Here is a 21,734-nt window from a genome sequence, read left to right as displayed (position 1 = left end):
GTCATCAGGTCAAGTCACTAACCCTTACAGGTTCTTCCCTTCCGGGTGCCTGTGCACTTTGGCAGGTTGGGAACTGCATGGGCATATGGGTCCCTCAGCACGCAGCCAGGGAGGCAGTGGGGTGTTGATCAGAGCGGGCACGTCACTTGACCCTTCGCAGTGAGTCTTCCGGTTCTTAACCGTTGTGTCCGATGGGATGAAACACAGCAGACCTCGTGGAGCTGCTCCCACGGAATCCTTTACGTTTGCCATCACGCATCGACCCGGACCTGCTAATTGCTGAGGCAGAGAGGAGTCTAAATTCTGCTGATGCTTTTCTGGAGGAACAAGCCAGCCCTCTTTGCCTTGATGGGGAAAAAAATTCCTGTCATTTTAGTCATAGTAGCAGGACATCCACTCAGCCTTCCAGGACCAGGCTCACTCCAGAACTTGAGGGTCTCCAGGTCGGGTCCTAGACAGTCTTCAGAGAACCACCGTGGAGCCGGCCCTTCGTACCTGACTTTGGGGGAGACCGTGCTCAGAAACATGGGGTTTCTGTTCCGTTTCCCCTGCTGAGACGCCCTCCCCTCTTCCCTGCCATGACCTCTCCTCCATCTTTCCCAGGCCACTAAGGCATCATTTTGACCAAGTCAACTCGTTTCTTTCTCCTGTGCTCTGCATTTAATATCCACAGTTGAAACGGGCCTTCTTAGCTCCCTTTCTAAACTGTCCGTCTGCCCTGTCCAGTGCCAGCACTTCCCATGTGTGTCTGTTGAGGAGTCGTTTTGATTTTCCAAATGGCCCTGTCAACATAATATATATGGTCTGTAGGTAAGTGCCAGTGATTTGTAGTCCATAATTGGAGTAGACATCCAGAGTGTGTTCTGATAATTTCTTTTCTTCTCTTAAAATGACATTAGTTTTTCCCTAACCTTTGCCCTGTCAGAAGCTCTAGGAACCTCTCAGACACATGTTACACCCCTTATTGTATCCATTGTACGGTATCATAAAGCAGATAACAACGATTCACGTACTCACAGTGTGTAGCCCCCTCTGAGGACATTACAGTGTGATAATGTATGTGAAGATACTTGGAAAGGGGTAAAACATTGTGCAAACGTGAGGTATTACCAATCCGTAATGGAGGAACAGGGAGCGTCATTAACGGTAACAGATGTCCCTTCAAGGTCTTCACGAAAAGGAAGGTAGCACATTATATTAGAGAACCTAATTAATCAAAACTAAGCCAGTTGTTAATTAACAAGTCCTTCAGTGAAGAAGAGGGACAATTCTCAAGTCACTGTTATAAACGTAACATGGCACCATATGCACGTAGGAGGCACAGTAGGCGAATTTTCAGCCCCTCCAGGGGGTCGAAGTGGGTAAAAGACATACTTAATCTCAGTTTAAGGAAAAAATTTTCTCACAACTAATGACATACAGTGATGAATTGGGCTGCTTCCTCAGCTCCCCAGAGCTGTAGATTTCTTTCCGTCTGGATGGCCACCTGCCAGGAATGCTTAGAAGAAATGTTACACTGGAAAGGAGGTTGAGCTAGATGTCTTCTGTTTTATCTCCAAGCTTCTGTGAGTCTTACAAACATAAACCTTAGGATGCTTATTATTGTGTTGATGTAAATTTGACTTTGGCATCCAGGGCTCAAGAATGGTCAGTCAGTTAAAGGTGCCTCTAATGAAGAAATTGAAAACAGAGACGGAAGTCATTCAAAATCCCGCTGTAAATTATTTGCGGGGGAGGGATAAGTTCTCACAGCCCTTTAGTTTCTGTATTTGAGATGGTCGTTGACCCATGGTACTCCCCGCCCCTTGTCCGCGTACATCCTGTGTTCCGGCCTGGATGAGACCCCTCTCCTCACTTGCCCATGCCCAGCTGATGCTCATGCCAGTGCCGACAGCTGGCTTCCCTGAGCACCTTCCCCTCCTACAGTTTCTGCTCCCCTTTCGGGACTGCATTTCCTTCTCTTTGAAGTGTTTGAAGTCTTCAGCCCTGAGGATGACTTAGGTGCCCTCCTCTGCTCACTTGTAATTTAATTCCCATGTGTCTCTTGAAGCCCTTTCTATGATACATTGATATCACTGATTTTTTTTTTCTTTTGGTCAGTATTCCCTTCTCTGTGTGATTCTCAAGGGAATATTTTATAGCCTCTAGTACTAGTATAGGAATTGTAATGTGTCAACCTACGTTTGTTGATGGGTGAATGCATGAACGAATGAATGAGCAGGCCCACGCTAAGCCATGTTGATTTCTTTCTTGAAGAAGAAAGCATGAGTATTTTTAGTTTCTTGTTACTCTCCCACTGTTGGGTGATAAATACTACTCCCCGGCTCACTTTAAAAACCTTGCACTTTTCCCCAAGCCCCTTCTTTATGGCCCACTTCTCCATACTGCAGAAATTCTGCATTCTAAGCACCAAGGTCACCTCTCAAACCCTTTATCTCTCCCTTCCACCTTTTCTAATATTGTTCACACTGCAGGACTCCAATTAAATTGCACTTTATCCAAAAGGTCTTCATGCTTCAACCAACACCCATCCTACGCCCTGGGAGCTCCTAACGTGTTCTTTTCTGTGTTGCCAACTAATCGCATATTTCCCTGCATTGTTATTTCACTGCTACACGCATAGTCTTGTCTCACCAACTAAAGGACGTTTCTAGAGGTCAGGAATTGTGTCTTCTTTCTTTTCCTCTGTATATGCATTCATACTGAATGAATCGGTAAATGCAGAATGCACTCAGACCGTGGTTAAAACCTAGTTTAGCATATTAAGTGGGTTCCCGCTTACGAAGGAGGATGATAGGTCCTACTTTGGCAAGAGAATAAAAAGCCAAACAATCATGTGAAAATGGAAATAAAAAGAAGAGAGCCTACCATGAGTCATAGCAGGAGTATTTCAAGAGAAAAAAAACTACATGACTGTATTCTTTTGTGTGATTTATGTTTTTCAGAGTATGATGTTGAGATACACAGGAGACCATTTTAGAATACATAAAATTAGGTTGTAACTATTTGGTCTTTACCGCTTATTTATAAAGAGCATTATTAAGAACTTAGAGCCATTTTGGACCAAAACCAGCGATGTGGAGATTTCCGGGGGAAAGCCCTTTACAGTTAGGGTGAAGGTATCAGAAATGTTGGCAGTAGAGATTTACCTTAATGACCCCTCTTTTGTAAAGATGTCTTGGACTTTCAGCAACGAGGAGAGGAGCTTGTGGACTTTGTCCCCCTTGCCTTAAAGAACAAATTCCTCTCTCCGTTGTTCTCATCCAAATGGAACTCCCATTCCCAGTGAGACTCTTCACCCATTCCAGCCCCTCACCGCCCTATTTCTGTGTGAGTCCTTGTGCAATTTGTGACTTTTTGTTTTATTTTTTTCAGCTATTCATCTGTTTGTCAAGCATAACTTGAGCTCTTACAAGTGACAGACTCTACCCTCTAGATAGTCTCTTCATGCGTGGATATCTCTTTTCTGTTCCCGATGAGTGCTGGTTTTCCCACCTTACCCCTGCCCTTTCTACAGACAGGTCCTTCCTTCTTTACTTGCTGCATCTTTGCTTTTTCTTAATGGCCCATCCTTCGTTTCCACCCTCTTTGGCTGTCTTTTCCTGAACTTCATCCCATTCTGACGTCATTCTTGCTTGCAATACAGTGAACTCTTAACCATTTTTAATTCTTCTTTCCTCAGCTAGGTTTTAGGTTTCCAAGCACCCTGCCAATTTTTTTTCTCACCTTTTCTCTTCTCTTGGCCCTGGAATGTGATGTGAGCTCATCACACCTTTCAGGAGACGGTGAAAGGAAGGAGGGTTAGTGGCCACGGGCCTAAACACTGGATGGTGGCAGAAAGGAAAAACAGCCCTGTCCACAGGGCTTATGACACCTGTGGTTCTTGGAAGGCCCTGCGTGTGCATGTGTGCGTGCAAATGCCTGCCCGCAAAAGAAGTCTTGTAGCAGAGGAGGTTACGTCTGATACATTGATCCAGATGATATCTTTATGGGGAAGGACTAAGTATTGAAGTAGCATGAAGGTGGCGATTCCAAGGACAGCTTAACTGTGTAATGTGCCTTACTGTTTACAAAGCGTTTACGTTTCTGTTGTTCTCATTTTATCATTCTGATTCCATGAGGAATTTATAGATAAGAAAACAGAGGCAGAGAGAACAAGTGAGCTGTGCAGAGTCATGTGTTCTTTGGTACAAGGATGAGAGCAGGTCCGAGTCTTCAACCCAGCTTCTCTGATCCCAAAGCCTTGTCCTCTCCACTGCAGTTTTTTGATAACTGTGTTTTGCTATTGTTTTTAAAGTCCAGGAAATAATATCAGTGATTATGAATTTATATTTCACCAACATATGTACATATTTCAGCATTGTACATATTCACACAATGTGCATATGTTTCATTACTCGTTGTCGCACAACAAGCCACCCCCAATAGTAGTAGCTTAAAACAACAGAGATCTGTTATTCCTCATGCCTCCGTGTGTTAACAAGGTGGTTCTCCCACAGTCTGCTACCTTTCTGCTGCTCTCTCCTCCTCCTCCTGTCAGTGGGCAGTTGACCCAGGAGGAGACCCATGATGTAGGAGCCGCTGGGCACCACCTTAGCGTGGGTATCATTTAGCTGACCATTATTTTGAACTTCCCTCCTTAAAGTTGTGACTACCTGGTTAAAACTTGGTTTAGCAGAGAATGCCATTTTTGGATGCCATGAGATCTGCCTGGTGAAAACCACGTCAATTTTAAAAACAAACACAAAACCTTTCAGAGATGTTGCACAGAAATTCTTCTCTGTAACGGTTGATTATAGAATGGTTGGGTGAGAGACATGGACCCACCAGCTGTAGCTAAAGGGTCCATCCAGCCTGGGATGTAGGTCCGTGCGTCCCGTGTTGTCCTGTGTCCGCCAGTCCACACCTCCACGTGGTTGTGCTATTTCTCACGAAGATGGCTCCTGGATCACAAGTTTTTTTTTCTCTCTACACTCCACTCTGCTATATCCAGCGAATGTGCCTGATTTTACAGAGACTTCCCTTTGCCTCTGTATTTTTTCATATCTTTTTAGATGCAGGCTTTAGGACAGTCATTAACTAGTTAAAAATCTAGACCACAATATCCTCCACCTTATTTTCTTTCATTGTAAGTCAAATGAGTTTTTCATTGCCCTTATGCCTTTTGACTTGTTGCTTAACTGCTTCCATAGTTTTATTAAGAAGATGAATGAATGTAATATGTTATTGACAGTCACCCATTCAAAATTTATTTTAATGAGATTTGTCCCAAACTTTTTGTTCTGAAGCCATACTGTCTATAAATATGCATTCCTTAAAAGTTATTGAGAAGAATCCAATCTGGGTATTTTGAGGTGGAAATCAATGAAGTCATTGTTTATGATGTTCAGGCTTAAAATAGGGTTTTTCCTAGGTTGTACACAGTACAGCCAGCCAGGTTCCCAAGCTCCCTCCTGGCTCCAGCCTCTCTCTGACTAACGGGTCTGATTCTCTGCCAGAACCTATATCCAGAACATTTATATCTCTTGCTTTCCGAGACCCTGAAAAACCTGTTTTATTTTTAAATCCAGATTTAGAAGCACTTTTCACTTTTTTTTTCCTTAATCCAAAATAATTTAAAATTTTTAGATGGTCTGTTAGCTCCAGTGTTGACTAATATGTGACTTTGTTTTTCACCAAGAAGTTTCATAGACTCTCCGGAGCACATTACCTTCTAAGTACAGTTCCACTGGAAACGTAGACAAACAGGAATCCTGGTGCTCCTGTTCAGGCAGCAGGTTGTACGGCCCCCCTGGTTTGGAGATGGAGGGACGTGGGGAGCCGGGGAGGGTCTTGCCTGGTGGGTGTCAGAGCCAGATTGTGTGAGCACAGACCACTAGGCTTACTGTCCCCTGTGGCCCTGAGCTCACTCCCCACCCGGCCCTCCCTGGTTCCACCACTCAGGAGACCTAACACGCCATGTCCTACGCTTCCCTTTGTTATAGTCAATTTGTTAATAATAATAATGATAATAACTTGTTAATAGTTGGTGAGCAAATGTGTGCACATGAGTAAACTCTGTCCAGCAGCTGAGGAGTACTTCTCCACGCGTGACCTGGTGTCATGCAGAGACAGCACACAGCCAAAGATCGAGTGCTAGAATGCTGGCCCACTTCAGCAGGAATTCGGACAAGGCTGTCACATCCTCTGGGTCTGTTTTCTTTTCTGAGAGAGAAGAAGGGGAAGAGGGATTTGATGATCTCAGCAGTAACTTCTACCTTTAAAGTTTTTGATTTTCCCAAACCTTTTAGAGGAGGAAAGAACCCAAGCTGTTGGTGATAGACTCCTAGGAGAGAAAGAAGGAACATTTTAGAAAACTCCAGCACTTAGAAGATAATAGGATAGAGATATATGGTGATGGCGGGCGGGGGTGGGGGGAGTCCAAACAAAGTTATAAATGAATTGTTTATTTTTTTTCATTTTCTTTAAAACAAAACAAAACAAAAAACTGGAGTGCTTGGGTGGCTCAGTCGTTTCAGCGTCCTACTTCAGCTCAGGTCATGATCTCACAGCTCGTGGGTTTGAGCCCCACGTCGGGCTCTGTGCTGACAGCTCGGAGCCTGGAGCCTGCTTCGGATTCTGTGTCTCCCTCTCTCTCTGCCCCTCCTCCACTCGTGTGCGCTCTCATGCGCGCACACTCTCTCTCTCTCAAAAATAATAAATATTAAAAAATGTTTTTAAAAACTTAGGAAAGGCAACATAAAAAAAAGAAACTTATAAGACTAATGATTTAAATCTGGGTATCAGACTTGAATTGTGAAAGCTGGGTGATATTCCGGTAAAGTAGATTACCTATTGGTCCATGGCTAATGGAATATTGCTAGTTGTGTTTTTTGTTTTTTAACAACTGTAAATAGTCCCTCATGTAGCAGATTGGAGAATATCTGGCCAAAGCTGAATCTTAAGGAAAGAGTTTAGTCTCTTAAGTCACTTTCTAGCAGCATGTGGACATCTCTGCCTGTCAGCCTGCCTTGTTGGGTTTGGGGTTGGGGGGGAGGATGTGTGGTTTGTGTTGCACACCCAGCGGCGTGAACCACACCCTGTCTCCGGCTGCTCCCTGGCTCCTGGACCCACGATTTCACTTGTTTCTCCCCAGCTATTGCTGCCTCACTTTCCCTGAGGTGTTGTCTTTGTCCTCCTTGCCACTCTTTATTCAGCTCCTGGGCTTTTCTGTTTTACTCTAACTTGGATATGCATGCAGACACATACACACCCAGCATTGTATTTGTGGAAGCATGGTCTTCTCTATGCCCGACTTTATGAGCGGACCATTTCTCTTCACGACTCTTTAAATAGGAAATGATCTACTGAATTAAGTTCCCTTTTCTTTGTTTGATCCTCAGTTTTATTTCTCTCTTATGAGACCTTGACCTCAGAAGACAATTTCCCACACATGCTCTGTCATATAACAGCTTGAAACACTGCAGTTCCGGGAGGGGAAGTAAGATAAAAGGAAGGATGCCAACCCCACTGCATCTGAAGGATACGTCAGATATACAGCCCGTGACCAGAACAAAATTCATGAATTTTTTCTTTACTTTTCACCGCAGCATCTGGGTGTTTGTATTCAGCTGCTTCAGGTGGAGAATCTAGGCTGCTTAGTCCCCCTTCCTCAATCCTGGTTTTTTTGTGTTCTCAAGAAAGTCCGTCTTGCCAGTGCTACCTTGTATTATGGTAGGAGAATCATAGCCGACTGCTCTTTCGCTGTTTCTTCTGAAGAGACGTAGATCTTGAGAGAAGGAGCTTTCTTTTTCGGATACTGACTCCACCAGATGAGTCCATCAGAATGGAATTTTGGCAGGTTGTCCCTTCCCTTCAGAAGCACTTGAGTTAAATAAAAATTAACCGCAAAGACGCAGTGAGTAAAAAGGTCCCGCTTTGAAAATGTCAGTGAGATGTCAAAGACCCATTGAGGGCCTCATGGAAGGTAGAGGACACTGGGCTTGGTTTGGTGTGGGGCACGGTGATGAATAAGATATGGCCCAGGTGAAGGAACTCAACACCTTACAAATATCAGCTCTGGCAGTTTCGAGAACGTTCCAGACTTTGGGAAGGTAGTCAGAAGGGAACACATAGAGAGTGATCTGCCTTCAAGAAAAGAATCAAGGGCGGCTGGGTGGCTCAGTTGTTCAAGTGTCTGACTCTTGCTTTCGGCTCAGGTCATGATCTCACAGTTTGTGAGTTCAAGCCCCATGTTGGGCTTGTTGCTGAGCACAGAGCCTGCTTGGGATTCTGTCTCTCCCTCTCTCTGCCTTTGCTCCACTTGCACTCTCTCTCCCTCTCAAATAAACATGAAAAAAAAAATATATATATATATATATGAATTGACTAATAGACTGTCTTTCTACCAAATAATAGAAACTGAATTTAAGAAAAAGTTGTAACATAATTTGCCAGCTTTAAATCCGAACTCAGAAGTCAGGGACTTCAAAAAGCACACACATACAGAAAAACTGATTGTGATTTTTCATAGCTCTCCACATTTGCCTGCAGTTTTAAGTCTTGCGATCATACAGCTCCCCTCTCCCTGGGAACTCAGTGGATTTTCTTATTCCTCTGTCCACTTTTTAGTAATAGGTTTGGAGTATCAGGAGTCTTCTGCTCCAGTACTTACTCTTGGGCTGTTGAACTCTCTAGAGCTCTTCAGCCAATTCCAGAGCCTCAGTCTCTCATTCTGCTGGTCCAAGTCTTGAGGGGTGGGGTGGGGGATGAGGGGCGGGAGGATTAGACAAGGCCAGGAGCACAGAGGGCAAGACTCTCAACACAGGACATGTTAGCCCAGCCAGACTCCTATGTCAAGGCCAGAAACTTCCTGAGGGTGGCCTGGAACTGACAGATTCCTTCTCAAGGCTCAGGGAGCCCTCCTTATTTCTTCTCTGAGGCCACGTTAAGTTCTTTAGATGATCAAATAGTATTTATTGCAGCTGCATGTGCTTTTAACATGGTGTTAGGTAATTAAATTGCTTGTATCACACCTACTCAAGCTAGCCAGTGGAAATTGCCCCCACATAGGCATTTTCAAAAGGACTTCATCAAATTAAGAGCGTTGTAATTAATTATCATATCCATCTGTTCCCAAGATATTGTCTCAAAGAAGATGATACTTAATAACATTTTTTGGGGGTAGGAGTCATCTGTTAGGACAGATTTCTCTAATTCGGTTCACTTTCTGGATGTTCTCTTTAATTTGGATAATTTATCCAGCTGCTTTTTGAGAGTAAATAAAATTAAATTATACAGTATGTAAAATATGCATTAGCATAGTGCAGATTTAAAACATTCCCGACTCCTGACATGCTATCATGGTAGCATTCTCTGTGTTTTTAAACACATCCTGAAAAAAAATTTGGAAATATATTTGAAGTCCTTCTTTCTCAACTAAGAAAAGAACAGCTCTTCTGTTGCCCTCTGCCACAGTAATTTTTGGCCCAAAAGAGCGAGTCAACTCATAACTAAAAAAGCCAGAGTCTATATTAAACTCTGATGTTTTTAAAACAAAATAATTTTAGGAATTCCATGTTATTTTTGGACTTATCCCCAGATTGAAGCAAATATGCTTTCCTAGAAGTAAAGCCCTTGTCCATGGAGATGAACTATCTCCCTAGTAGAGAGTTTAATTTGTCAATAATTCGCTTCAGATGTGTAAGCCCTGCTCTTCCTATACTAGTGCTTTACGCCTTTTGAGTGTCTCCATGAAAGTGTATCTAGTCTTATTTCACATTTGTTTAAGTCCTGAAACCAAGTTCAAGGCTCTTGTTGAGTGGCTTAGAGTTTGGTCGGAGTGGCCATCACCAGGCCCTGAATCCTTGGCCCTCTGACTCTTACCGAAAGAAAGGAACTCAACTGAATTCCCTAAGACTTTCAGTACAGTTGGAAAGCAGGCTCCACTGCATGGATGATATTGAACCTCAGAGGACTGTCCCCACCCAGCCGCGTTTCATAGTATCCTCCTCATGACACAGGCAAAGAGAATAGCTCCAGTTTTGGAAAAATGTTTCCTGAAGCTATTCACATAACTAATAAGCAAATCTAAAATGTTAAAATCCTTCTTCTGGAAACGCCTACAGCAACCACAAATCTCAGGGACTATTTCTTATTGTTCATTTGCACCTGTAAGTTGGGTGTAAGTGATAGGGCTCCTCATTGTTGTGTAGACGACAGTTTGCAGAGAGTTCAGGGTTATATTTGTCCAGTAGACAGTTTAGCTGCTTAACTGCAGTTAAGATGAAGGTGAGGACAACTTGTGTCTCTTGAACTTGACGCTCAGTTAATCTGTGAATGTGTCACACAGACAGGTGCATCTTAAGTTGCCGTTTCCTGACTGTGCCTTTTTTTTTTGAAAGGGAGAGAAGTTGTTATGTTGTGGCTCTTGTGGGCATATGATCAAGCGCTTTGATTACCATGGCTCGGTCATGGATTCCTGAAGACTCTTAATGACACTTCTTGAGACATTAGATGGTATACTTTTGTGGACAAGGATACACCTTAACATGTCCCTCTCTGTCATTAGTGCCAAGTACAGGTAAATAAATACTCAATAATTGCTTTTAATTAAGTTTAGAGATAGTCGATCTGTGGCAAGTCCTAGCATTAAAACCCCTTATGTTCTTTTGATCTGTTTAGGGAACGAACATTTGAATGTTTACCAAATGCTGGATGCCATGCTACCTGGTGGGAATAAAACGTGGACTATGATGTTCAGGAGCTTACAGTCTAAAGGCAAACACCTATAAATCATTACAGTTTAAAGTGCTGTGTGCTTTAGAAGTTGGAGCGTGCAAAAAAGCCACTCGCAGAGCAAAGGGCTACCAGTTCTGATTTGGAAAAATGTTGGATTTGACTTTTGAGCTGAGTGTTTAAGAATGAGTCAGAGTTCAGCAGCTGGAGAAAGAGGAAAGGGCATTCTAGGCTGTTGTGGTCATTGATTTTTAAACTTTTAATGTGTCTTACAACTTGAAACATTATCACTCATCCCATCTATCTTTATGATTAGAGAAAAATGGAATTCATGACAATATTGATTTTTCCCTCCCTCATATAACCACCCCTTTTCAAGACTACATCGCTTGTTTCAGATATTTTATTACTTTCCTATTGCTTTCAGTTAAAGGTGCTTCTTAGTGTGGCACGCAGGGCCCCTTCTTACCCAGCCCTGGGCTTCCTCACTAGTCACATCCCCTGCAGGTACCCCTACAGTATATCCCCCACACCCCATCCCAGTGCATAATGTGCTTCTGATGGGCTGAACCATTTGCTGTAGGCTTAAATATACCATATTCTTTCTTGCCTCTGCAAGTTTGAGTAAGTTCTTCCCTCTTCCCGGAATGTCCTTACCTCCACCCCCATGCCCCCACGCCCCCACGCCCGATAGACACTTAACAATCTGTGCCCACTCACAGCCTGCCTTCACAGATGCATACGCACAGCATCAGCTGTTTTTCTTTGCGCCGCCCATCAGAGAAGGCATCGTGGACGAAGGGATTCTTGGAGTGAATGGAGGACTGACTGTCAGTCACGGGAGGGACGTCAGTGTTGAAAATGTCGAACAGCTACTGCCAGGAGTGTGCTTTTCTCCAGCAGCCATCAACGGGTGGGGTATCGGCACAGAGCAGGGAGGTAGTTGGTTGATATTACAGTTTGCATTTGGCAGCATTGGGGCTGAATTTGACCCCAAGACATATTTTCTTTGCTTCGCTTTTTTTTCCTCCTCTTTAAATTAACCATTAACATTTTAAAACTGGGATGCTTCATGTAAAAATGCAGCTTCTTTTGAGCAATTGGAAGGCGTAGTGACATTGACTGTACGTTCTATCATGGAGTGAATAGTGAGCAGACTGTCTTGAGTCATCTACAATAGCCCTCTGCTCTTTCAGGATTCTTGCCTGACTCCTGAAGACATTTGGCTTTGGCCTTTCTGGGTTTAGCTAACTTCGGGTTGGTGTCAGGGGACCAGATGTGGATGGAGGTTAAAAGGGCAAGAAGTTTAAAGGCATCATGAAGATGAGGGTTTGAGTGAAAGAACATGGGTCTGGGGCTGTATTGTTAGGGAGGCACAGTCAGGACAAGGCCCAGGCTAGAGAGCAAAAGCTCTCTGGGGCGCAGCTATCTCAGGGAGGCTGCAGGAGTCAGATGGTGGGAGAAATGGGCGGGTGAACCATTGGGATCAGTGAGTAAGGTGTTTGGCTTCAGAGATTTTAGGAAGCTGTGGCCTCGGGAGCAAGTTCCTGAAATGCAAAGGGGCAGCAAGGATCCTCGATTCCAAACAATCAGGTGAGCTCAGGGTGATGTTTTCATCCACATAGACATGGAGGCCTTCCAAATTATTACCTAGCATACAGTGGGTGGGTACTTCTGCACTCCAGATACTATCCTAGGTTGCTTTTCGTACAGCTGTTCATTTAATTCACAGAGCAGTCCTGGGAGATACAAGGAACTTGAATCCTCCCCTTCTTACATATGGCTCAGGTGAGGCTAAGAGAAACGATGTCACTTGCCCAAGGTCATATAGCTCCTAAGTGGCCTGAACTCAAACCTAAGACTGTCCTAATGTCCAAGTGCATTCTCTGACCCCTCTTAGGAAATGGATAGGAGACAGGGCCACAGAGAGGGAGGGCTTGCATGAGGGAGGGAAGTGACAATGTGGAGGATGCTGACCTCCCTTCCAACCCAGGTGAATAGGTGAGTGTGGGGAATTCGCCATCTCACTAAAGGCAGTTGTAAGGAAATAGCATTTGGGGGCCAGCCGGGTAAGTGCCGGCACAGATTTGAGTGGTACGGTTTAGTCACATGCAGATGCCGAGAGAGTTTGTCTGCAAGGGGGAGGTTGGGGAAGGCAGAGAGATGGGTATGGAAGAAGGAGTCCCTGGGGAAGCAGAACACTACTCTGTGAGGATGCACTTCCCCCAGAGGACAGGCGACCAGAGGATGGTGCACTTTGCACTGATGACAAGGATGAGAGGTCTGGGAATTGACAGCCCACAGGGGTCCAGGCAGACGCGTGCTTAAAGACGCATGCTGTGTCAGCACCCGCTCCAGCCCCAGGTGGCTCTGGGGGCCTGAAGGAACGATCGGAGCCCAGGCCACTCAGGTTTTCAAATAGGTCAGTCCTGACGTCTTTGATGTTCTTCATGTGCTCCACAGAGGAAATAGAATGGTTCACATCCCACTGTGTGAGAATTTGTGATTATGTATCCCAATCCTTCCTAAACTAAACCCCTGAGCTAAGAGCCAGAATCCTGTGTATCCCCATCCCCACCCAGCTGAGTACCTCCTGCTTGCACTCACTCAACAAATAGTTACGAAGTAATTGTGTGTTCACATGTAGGCTGATTCCATGTTCCACAGCATCCATTTCTTTTTTTTTTTTTTTCGTTTATTTATTTTTGGGACAGAGAGAGACAGAGCGTGAACGGGGGAGGGGCAGAGAGAGAGGGAGACACGGAATCGGAAACAGGCTCCAGGCTCCGAGCCATCAGCCCAGAGCCCGACGCGGGGCTCGAACTCACGGACCGCGAGATCGTGACCTGGCTGAAGTCGGACGCTCAACCGACTGCGCCACCCAGGCGCCCCCACAGCATCCATTTCTAATGCAGTCGGTGATTCCAGCTCTGAAATGGGAATACCTTATGTTACTCTCCACATCCAAAGCCAGTCCTCCTCCTTCCCAGAGTGCACTATGCCAGTTTCCCCTCTCACTCTTGCTCACTGCTTCTCCGTGCACATCTCACTCCTGCCCTTCGGCTCTCTGAGGCCATCCTGCCCTCCATGAAATCAAATGCCACCGTCTTTCCCCCAGACCTAAGGAGGTGAAGGCAAAGAGCCTTCCGTTCCTGGGACTTGGTCGTTTTCAGACTGTTGAGCTAACCTGAGTGTGGTTCAGGATGCCTGCCAGATCGCAGCTCTCATGTTTCACTAGGGGCCCAGGCCCCGGGGATTCTTTCCAGTTGTGTCTGTGCTCTGGTTCCTCTCCTGCCAGGACTGAGTCCCTCTGGAACTTCCGCGACTCTCTTCTTCAGCCGTCACGTTGAGGTGGTGATGTGTATGAAGTGCCATTGCCTCCTCACCCCACCTGCTTACTGTGGAGCATGGTTCTAGAACATAACTGTATCAATCTTACAGGAGCCATGCGGGCTTGTAAATACCATCTTCCTATAATTTATACCACTTTTCTTTCAACTTAGTGCCATAAGATAAGTTTCCTGAGCCACATGCCAGCCTTGGAGGAGGGAGCCCTAATCATTTGCCTCTTGAGAACGCCAAGAAGAGAAGGGCTACAGTGACTACTTTATTAAGGTCTTATGGTGGACTTTGTTATTATTACCAATATTAGAAATGCAAAGGAATATTTTACCTCATTGCTCTCAATTTACGTCTTCTCTGTATTGGAGCACATCCTTTGCTCCCCACAGAAAAAAAAGCAAAACAAACAAACAATGCAGAGTGATTTTACTGTTGTCTCTGAAGGGAAAGTGGGGAACAATGTACAGTTTCTGGTTGTGGAAAAGAGTGGCCCCTGGACCCACTGCTGGAAGGAAGCATCCTCAGAGCTGGGCCCGGGGCTCGCTGCTAACGTGTGTGTCTAACTGCCCAGGGTTGGCACTGCAAGGAGATCATGTAGGAATTAGCGTCAGAGAGGGTGACTAAGGATTCGTCACCGAGTGAAGAGTCAATCTCTTCTGGTGAGACACGAGAAGAATTGTGACCCTAGGAAATTTCCCTAGGAACGAGTACAGTTCTCCGTAAGGGTAGTTGGGCCCTCGGGAGGGAAACTCGTTTATTTTGGATATTTTATTTGTAGTATCTCTCTTTTTTTTTTTTATTAAACTCCTGCATTTCTGGAAAGAGGTAAGAAATATAATCACTACAAAGATAGTGCATCAGATTTAATTAAACCTGCAGCTACGTTTTGTAGAATAGAGCTGTGTTTTATGTGTCATTAGAATTTCCATTACCTGACACTTCTTTCATTAATGCACTGAGTGGAATCCTAGTAGTACAAGCAAGGTTTTTGCCCTTTTAGTTCTACATTTCTTCTCGTTTTGAAACCTAACTAAAGGGAGAGCCCCCTCCCACCTATAAATACTAGTTGTTTTTTATTTATAGACCATGATTCTCCCCCCTTTGAAGGGCCCCAGCGCTCAGTGAGGTGTGGAGTAAATCCAGTTTGGGGAGGTGCTGTTTTCAGAGGGCCTCACGGAGTTGTTTTCCTCTGCTTGGGGAACATGAGCAGTTGGATGGTCTGCTGCTTCCACATTTCCTCCTCTGCGGGAGTTTATTGTAGGGGAATGTTAGAATAACATTTGGCCTCCCCTCTGCGTGGCGCCCACCGCAGGGCACGCCTGTGCTTTGCTGCGCGGCTGTGGGAGAGACAGGAGGACTCTTCCTGAGGCCTCTTCTGACCCCCTGTAGTTTGGTGTCCTTTACAGTGTCTCCAGTCATTCTGGTGAAGCAAACTGTTGATTGTTCAACTAAGTTATGAAGCCGTAAGTTAAGTTGTGAGGACCAGCATCAGGCATATCGTGTCTTCTCCCGTGATGCTTAGTCATCTTAGTGGGGAAAAAAGAGTCGTAGAAGTATACTCCTTGTCCAAAAAGAAAAAAAAAAGATCACCCAAGAAAGCTTTGGAGAGAAGGCGCATCTTGAGCTGGGCCTGAAGGTTGAGTGCTGGCAAGGAGAGGGGGTGGGGAGGAGGAGGGAGAGAAGCAGGGAGTGTGGGCGTGCAAGGCTGTGATGTGCTCCAAGGACAGGGTGGAGGCCAGGAGAAGCAGTAGGAAGGATGAACCCGGATCATACTGTTGCAGTGATGGGAATGGCAATAATAGAAGCATTTTATAGTTAGAAGAAAGCTCATTACAAACCAGCCGTCTCCTTCGGTGGACGAGAACGCCACATCCCAGAGTGGCTTGCTGTGGTCACATGATTTCTGGTGGCGGTGGTGCTGCGTTGTCCGTACTGATCCTGTCTTCACCCTGTGTGTCTTTCCTAAGCCACCATATTCAGGCAGGAAAGAGGTTTTGTAAATGATTGACAGCAAGTGCTGCAAATTGTCATTCTCACTGAAATGATAGGACTAGTTGTACTTGGCTTTTTCGAAATTAAAAGTGCAAACTAAGCCATAGCAGCTGAGAGCCTGCACCTGTCGGAGCGAGTTTCTCAGAAAGTAGGTCCCAGGTTGCATCCAGTGCAGTCTCTTGGAGAGCTTTTGATGCGGGCAGATTCTGAGGCCTGCCCCAGACTTGCAGAAACAATAATCCTGGAGGATGGCACCGTAGAATCTGTATTCTAGACAAACTCCATAGTGTTTCCTTTCACACGTTGATTTTGAAAAGTGCTGTACCTATTAGCTCTCAGTCCAACACTTATACACATAAAAACTATAGAAACAATGCATAGTTTAACCTCTGATTTATTAACCATGAATAAAATGTTTATTCCAGATTATTGCTTTGATGGCTTTGTCCTTCATTTTTTTCGTTTACAAGACAAATAAGACATGCCCCCTGCACCACGGGAATTCACAGGAGAGGCAGTAAGATTTTGATTTCATAGGATGAGCATGTAACAGTCCCAAGAATTCAGCACCCATGTGTACTATGGAAGGTCAGAGGAGAGAAAATTAATCTTGGTTCCTTAAAAAAAAAAAAAAGTTTCAGGTTTTTCTTTAAATTCTAGTAGTTAAACATATATTGTAATCCTGGTTGCTGTTTGATCAGGGAAGGCCTTGTAGGGTGGGTGGTCTTAAGGTTGTGTGGAATTTACCAGCAGCCAAAGAGCTGAGGCAGAGTGCACACCTGAGCTGTGGCCCTGAGTGAGAAGGGTTGGATTGGTGGGTGGATTGGTGAATGGGGAGTCGCCCTTGTTGCCCAGGTGCAGCATGTGGAGGAACCAGTAGAACGTGGAAGCTAGAAAAAAGAGAAGTAGAGGCTAGACTGGCAGGTACTTTGTGAGCTGTGCCAGGACCCTGGCCTCTGGCCTGCCTGGGACTGTGTGGTCCAGGAAGCAAAGGACAAGAAGAGAAAGAAAGCATCAGTACACATTGCCCTTCAGCCAACACAACAGGCCCGCCTGGGCCTCCTAAGGAGGGGAGTGCCCTCTAGGGGTTTAGATGATTTCTGAGTGCTGTTCATCACTGTGCTCAGGCGCTCAGATGCCCACTAAGCTGAATCCATTACCTACTCAGGAGAAAAAAGACAGCCTAAGGAACCCACCTGGCTGCAGCTGTGATTACATTATGCAGAAATTTATTAATGTGGTGTCTTGATTGATCATTATCTTAATACTGAGGATAACAGTAGAGGCTTGATTTTTGCGGCAAATTGCACATACAGGTTGCTTCTTGTTTGAAGTTAAAAGGCCCTTAGCCCATATACTGTATGATTCTATTTATGTGAACTGTCCACAACAGGCAGATCCATAGAGACAGAGCACAGATGAGTGGTTGCAGGGGGCTGGGGGAGGAAATGCAAGTACAGGGTTTCTTTTTGAGGTGATGAAAATGTTCTAAAATTAGGTAGTGGTAGTGGTTGCACAACCCTGTGAATATAAAACCACTGAATTGCACTTTAAAGGGGGTGAAATTTATGGTATGCTAATCATATCTCAAAGCCGTTATTTACTTATGAAAAAAAAAAAAAAAGCCCTTAGCATTTCTGCTATAGGTGTCCTGCCAACAGCTCTACCTGAAGCAGCCATTTTGAATTCATGGTGTAGAAATCTCCGTGTTGTGCTTCTCACTTTCTCTTTTGTACTTTTGTTTTTAGTTACTATTATTCCTCTTTCGTGCATTTCCAGTTCTGTTGCACTTAAGAAGTATTTGTTAGTGACTACACACAGTGGATGCAAGGAGAGCTGGTGGTAAGATTTGCACTCAAGTCACCACAAAATAGAATGAGAGAAGCCTTAAGCGACGTATGGTATCTGGCGGCTCCAAGAGAAGCTGTCATTTGAGGTCGGCCCAAGAGGACAGATAGTATGTGCACAGACAGCTGGATGAGGAATATTCCGGAGAGAGCAGCGGTGAACAGTGCAGAGGCAGCAGCATGAGAGCTGGTGTGGAGAACAGAGGAGTGACCAGAGCAAAGGAAAATGAAGAGAAAGACCACAGGGGAGACTTGGGGGAAAGGCCCGTGGACTTACAGGGTCGTATGCTAGGCTGAGAAGCCGATCGGTTAAGTGAGGGGCAGCTGACGACTTTGGACGCTGGAAGTGCAGTAACTGGGCTGTGGTGTGGGTTGGGAGGAGAGAGTCAGTTGAAGGAGGCCAGGTGAGAACCTGGAAATTGGGAGGGAGGGGGTTTTAGAAGTGAGGGTAAGTCCTGACCTTGGTGCCATGAGCATCTCTTCCGTGTCTATTTCCTCTACCGCTATTGCACACGTTTTCTCCATTTTCTTGCTTGCTCTTTATCCAGGCAGTGGGGTAAAGGGTAGAAGGAAGACATGGGAGAAGGGACAGAAAAAGAACAAAAATGGAGAAAAAAGGGGGTAAGGACAAAATAACAATTTGCATCCTTTAGTTGTTTTGTAATTCAGCGTTTCCTTTTCACCGGAAGGAAACGTAGTCTCTCGTGGCAAGTGCAGGGCAGGAAGCCTTATATAATCTCAGGTCATTGGTTTAGGCTGTGCGCCTCACTATTCCCATCTATAAAAGGGAGGAATACCTGCCTCTACTGTAGGTAAACCAGAGGGTCTCTATCATATTAAAGAACTTTTAAAAACTTAGACTTAAAGTTAAAAACTTAGACTTAAAATTATGTAAGACTTACGTAATTTGTAGACCTAATAAATTTCCTTGGCAGACAAGGGTCCTGACGAGTCCCCCATTTATTACATGAGAGAGGGGGCGTAAACACATCTGTCAAAAGATAACCCATGTGAGTTGTATCGTGTTGAACTGTATGAGATTGCCATGTGACTATTTTTGACTTACAAAAAAATGACAGTTGTCCTAAAGTTTCAACCTAATAGTTGCTGGATATCTGATGTGGGCCCAGGTTTTCACCTTTTCTGTTTCTCAGGAAGTTCCTTCTTTATTAAGGAGCTAATGGTTTTTAACACCTGCTAATTTTAGGTTCAAAGGAAGCCATGTGAAATCAAAAGACAGCAAGTGGTGGGGAGGGCTTGCCAAGAGGCTGGTGCAGAAGGGGAAAGGAGCTGGGAGCAGGCCGGCCAGCCCAAACCGGGGCACCGGAATCCTTGGAACTTGAACATATAGTCATTCTGGGTATAGGAGCAAAAATTCAGCATCAGGGGTTTTCTTTGGTAAGTGGGTTACTAGGCAGTTGTGTGCAGTTTTAGACCTTCTGTAACCTACTACAGACAACCTCTGTGAATCACTACAAAAGCGCGAGAGAGATCTAAATGTTGAGAAACAGGTCAGATGTAAAAGGGGACACAAGAAGCCGTAGGGCAGACTCCACTACGGTTTTCAGCTTGGTGGGATTTCTGACAGCCTCGCAGACAGCTTGGCACCTAAGTGCACATACGTGTTCAGTAAAGGTCCCTGAAGGATATCCGAAGAGGTATTTTCCAGTTCATCGTATGCTCTCTGGTGTTTGAATTAGAATGATTCCCCGGAACACATCAGTAGGCAAGAATGTGGATCCCAGAAGATGTGGAAGAAAAGGTTAGTCAGTTATTCGTGTAGGATATGTTTCCATTGTAATCACATGCAGATACCAGAACCAGGGTGTGGCCTCATGAGGCCCTGGCCCCATTAATCCATAGAGGCTGAAGGGTTGAAGTTGTACAGAGGATCCAGAATAAATGGAAATAATACGTCATCACTGTAGTATCACAGGGATATGATTATCTGCTTACAACTGTAGTAACAAGGCACACAGAAATGAAAGACTGTGGAATAACCTTTGCAGTTCAGCCCTGGAAGTTGATTGCCCTATAGGAATACAGATCCGCCCACACCGAAGAGGCAAATGTTTATCTGAAACCATAAAAGAGAGATTCCATTGCAGCAAAACCTTAATTACCTAACCCCCTCTTCTCCCAGGTCCCCTGATATAACCGTCACCCCATATGGAAGAAGCCTGAAAGGGCCCACCTCCAGAGGGGTTGTTCACATCTTTCCAATGGCTTTAATGGTCTTTGGTGCAAATTTTGATTTATATTTGTTTCCCTTTTAGTTCTGCAGTTGATTATAAATGTAACTAAACCTCTGGGCCTGATTATTGAGGTACTTGTGGACTATGAGCATACTGGAATTCGTTACAGGTCCAAAGAACAATAGGAGAACAAAACAATCGCTTAAGCAAGAAGGTGGGGGGAGAACAAAAAACTGAAATTAACAAGTGTGTTAATCGCTCTTGCCTGCTGGGAGCGTCCCCCTCCCCTGATCCTGACCCCACACTGTACATAAGTACCCACATACTTCGTGTGAGGATGTCTCTTTTTAGGATGCCTTCCTTTTATTCCTATCAACCTGGGAACTTCCTTGGTCATCCTCTCTGCCCTCTGACCCCTCCTTTCATCCCCAGGGGAGCCCTGGGGGGGGGGGGGGCTTGTGGGGGGGAGCTGGAGGCTAGCTGTTCCTTCCTTTTATTCCATTTGTATTCTAAGGCCCTAGGCTGCTCATTCCCTGCCTAGTTCTTTGTAACAGGCTTCAGCAAGCAGTAGACTTTTTTTTCTCCTCTTATGCTCACCTCATACATATACCCACCTCTTACTTTTCTACTACGTTTAGACTGGTTTCACAGCAGAGTTGAACTTAAGTAAGGTGAGAGCCAGCAGAGTGGGCTTGCAGTTCATTGAACACCTCATTCATGCATGTTGAGATAAATGGGCACGTTGTGGCTTAGAAGATCCCCCAAAATGAGGCTTTCAGCTTTCAAGTAACTGTCACAGGTCCCCCTACTAAAGCTCATGCCCGTTGTAAAGAGCTCCTCAGTCTTCCATCAGCATCCGTTTCTCGTGTTATGCATAATTATAAATGAATGTGGCTAAAGATGAGGGTACCCCGAGACCCAGTCACACTGACAAAAAGAGACTCAAGAGCTACTAACTTAATAGCAGAAAGAAGGGTCAGAAAGATCTCTGAAAAACACCCAAAGGTCAACAGCAACAAAGCAGGAACACAGGGCCATTTAACACGGGAGCACCCTTCTGTGTTGGCCCATGCGAGCATCGCTGGTTTATGGAATAACACCATAATGTACACACATAAACACGGCCCTGCGTCATCAAGGAAATGCTTGTTATGCTGGTCTGGTTAAGTAAGAAATGACGTAATGCATTTTAGGAATATTTCTGTCAAAATGGTTACAGTTAAAAACACGGGTGTATTTTAAGGAGATGAGCCTCAGTTATTTGGAATGCAAATTATGTTAGCACCCGGTCCCCATCCCCCAGTGACCCCAGATAAGCAAGACAGTGTCGTTTGCCACAGCCACTGCCACTTTGTTTGTGGTCTCCCGACTTCTATGTTGTTGTTTATTCATGGGGTTTTCCTTCCCTTTTTCTTTGGTTTCAGATGCGAGTGTCTCTCTGGCTTATGTGGTTTCCCCGTGTGTGAGGTGGGATCCACCCCTCGCATAGTCTCTCGTGGAGATGGGACACCCGGAAAGTGCTGTGATGTCTTTGAATGTGTTAATGGTACGTGGGGGTGCAGGAGGAGGGAGGGTTCCATTGGCCGCTTCCGCCCTGTGGAAGGCGGGGCATACATTCAGGGACTCAATGCCACTCACTCAG

At 45.0% G+C, this 21,734-nt stretch overlaps 1 protein-coding gene across 1 annotated transcript in view; it reads left to right on the top strand.

Moving 5' to 3' along the window:
* Positions 1-21,734, top strand: part of CRIM1 (cysteine rich transmembrane BMP regulator 1) — a 192,472-nt gene that overhangs the window by 88,211 nt on the left and 82,527 nt on the right. The window contains exon 5 of the mRNA XM_047069487.1: positions 21,517-21,638. Coding sequence (XP_046925443.1) covers positions 21,517-21,638 — 122 coding nt within the window. The remainder of the gene's footprint in view (positions 1-21,516; positions 21,639-21,734) is intronic.

Source organism: Lynx rufus, unplaced genomic scaffold, assembly GCF_022079265.1.
Source record: "Lynx rufus isolate CCGP_SWC_20201006 ecotype Redwood Valley unplaced genomic scaffold, mLynRuf1.p SCAF_8, whole genome shotgun sequence".
In the NCBI taxonomy this organism is placed as follows: domain Eukaryota; kingdom Metazoa; phylum Chordata; class Mammalia; order Carnivora; family Felidae; genus Lynx; species Lynx rufus.
The sequence above is the reverse complement of the archived record's forward strand: the minus strand, read 5'-3'. Positions and strand labels throughout refer to the sequence as shown.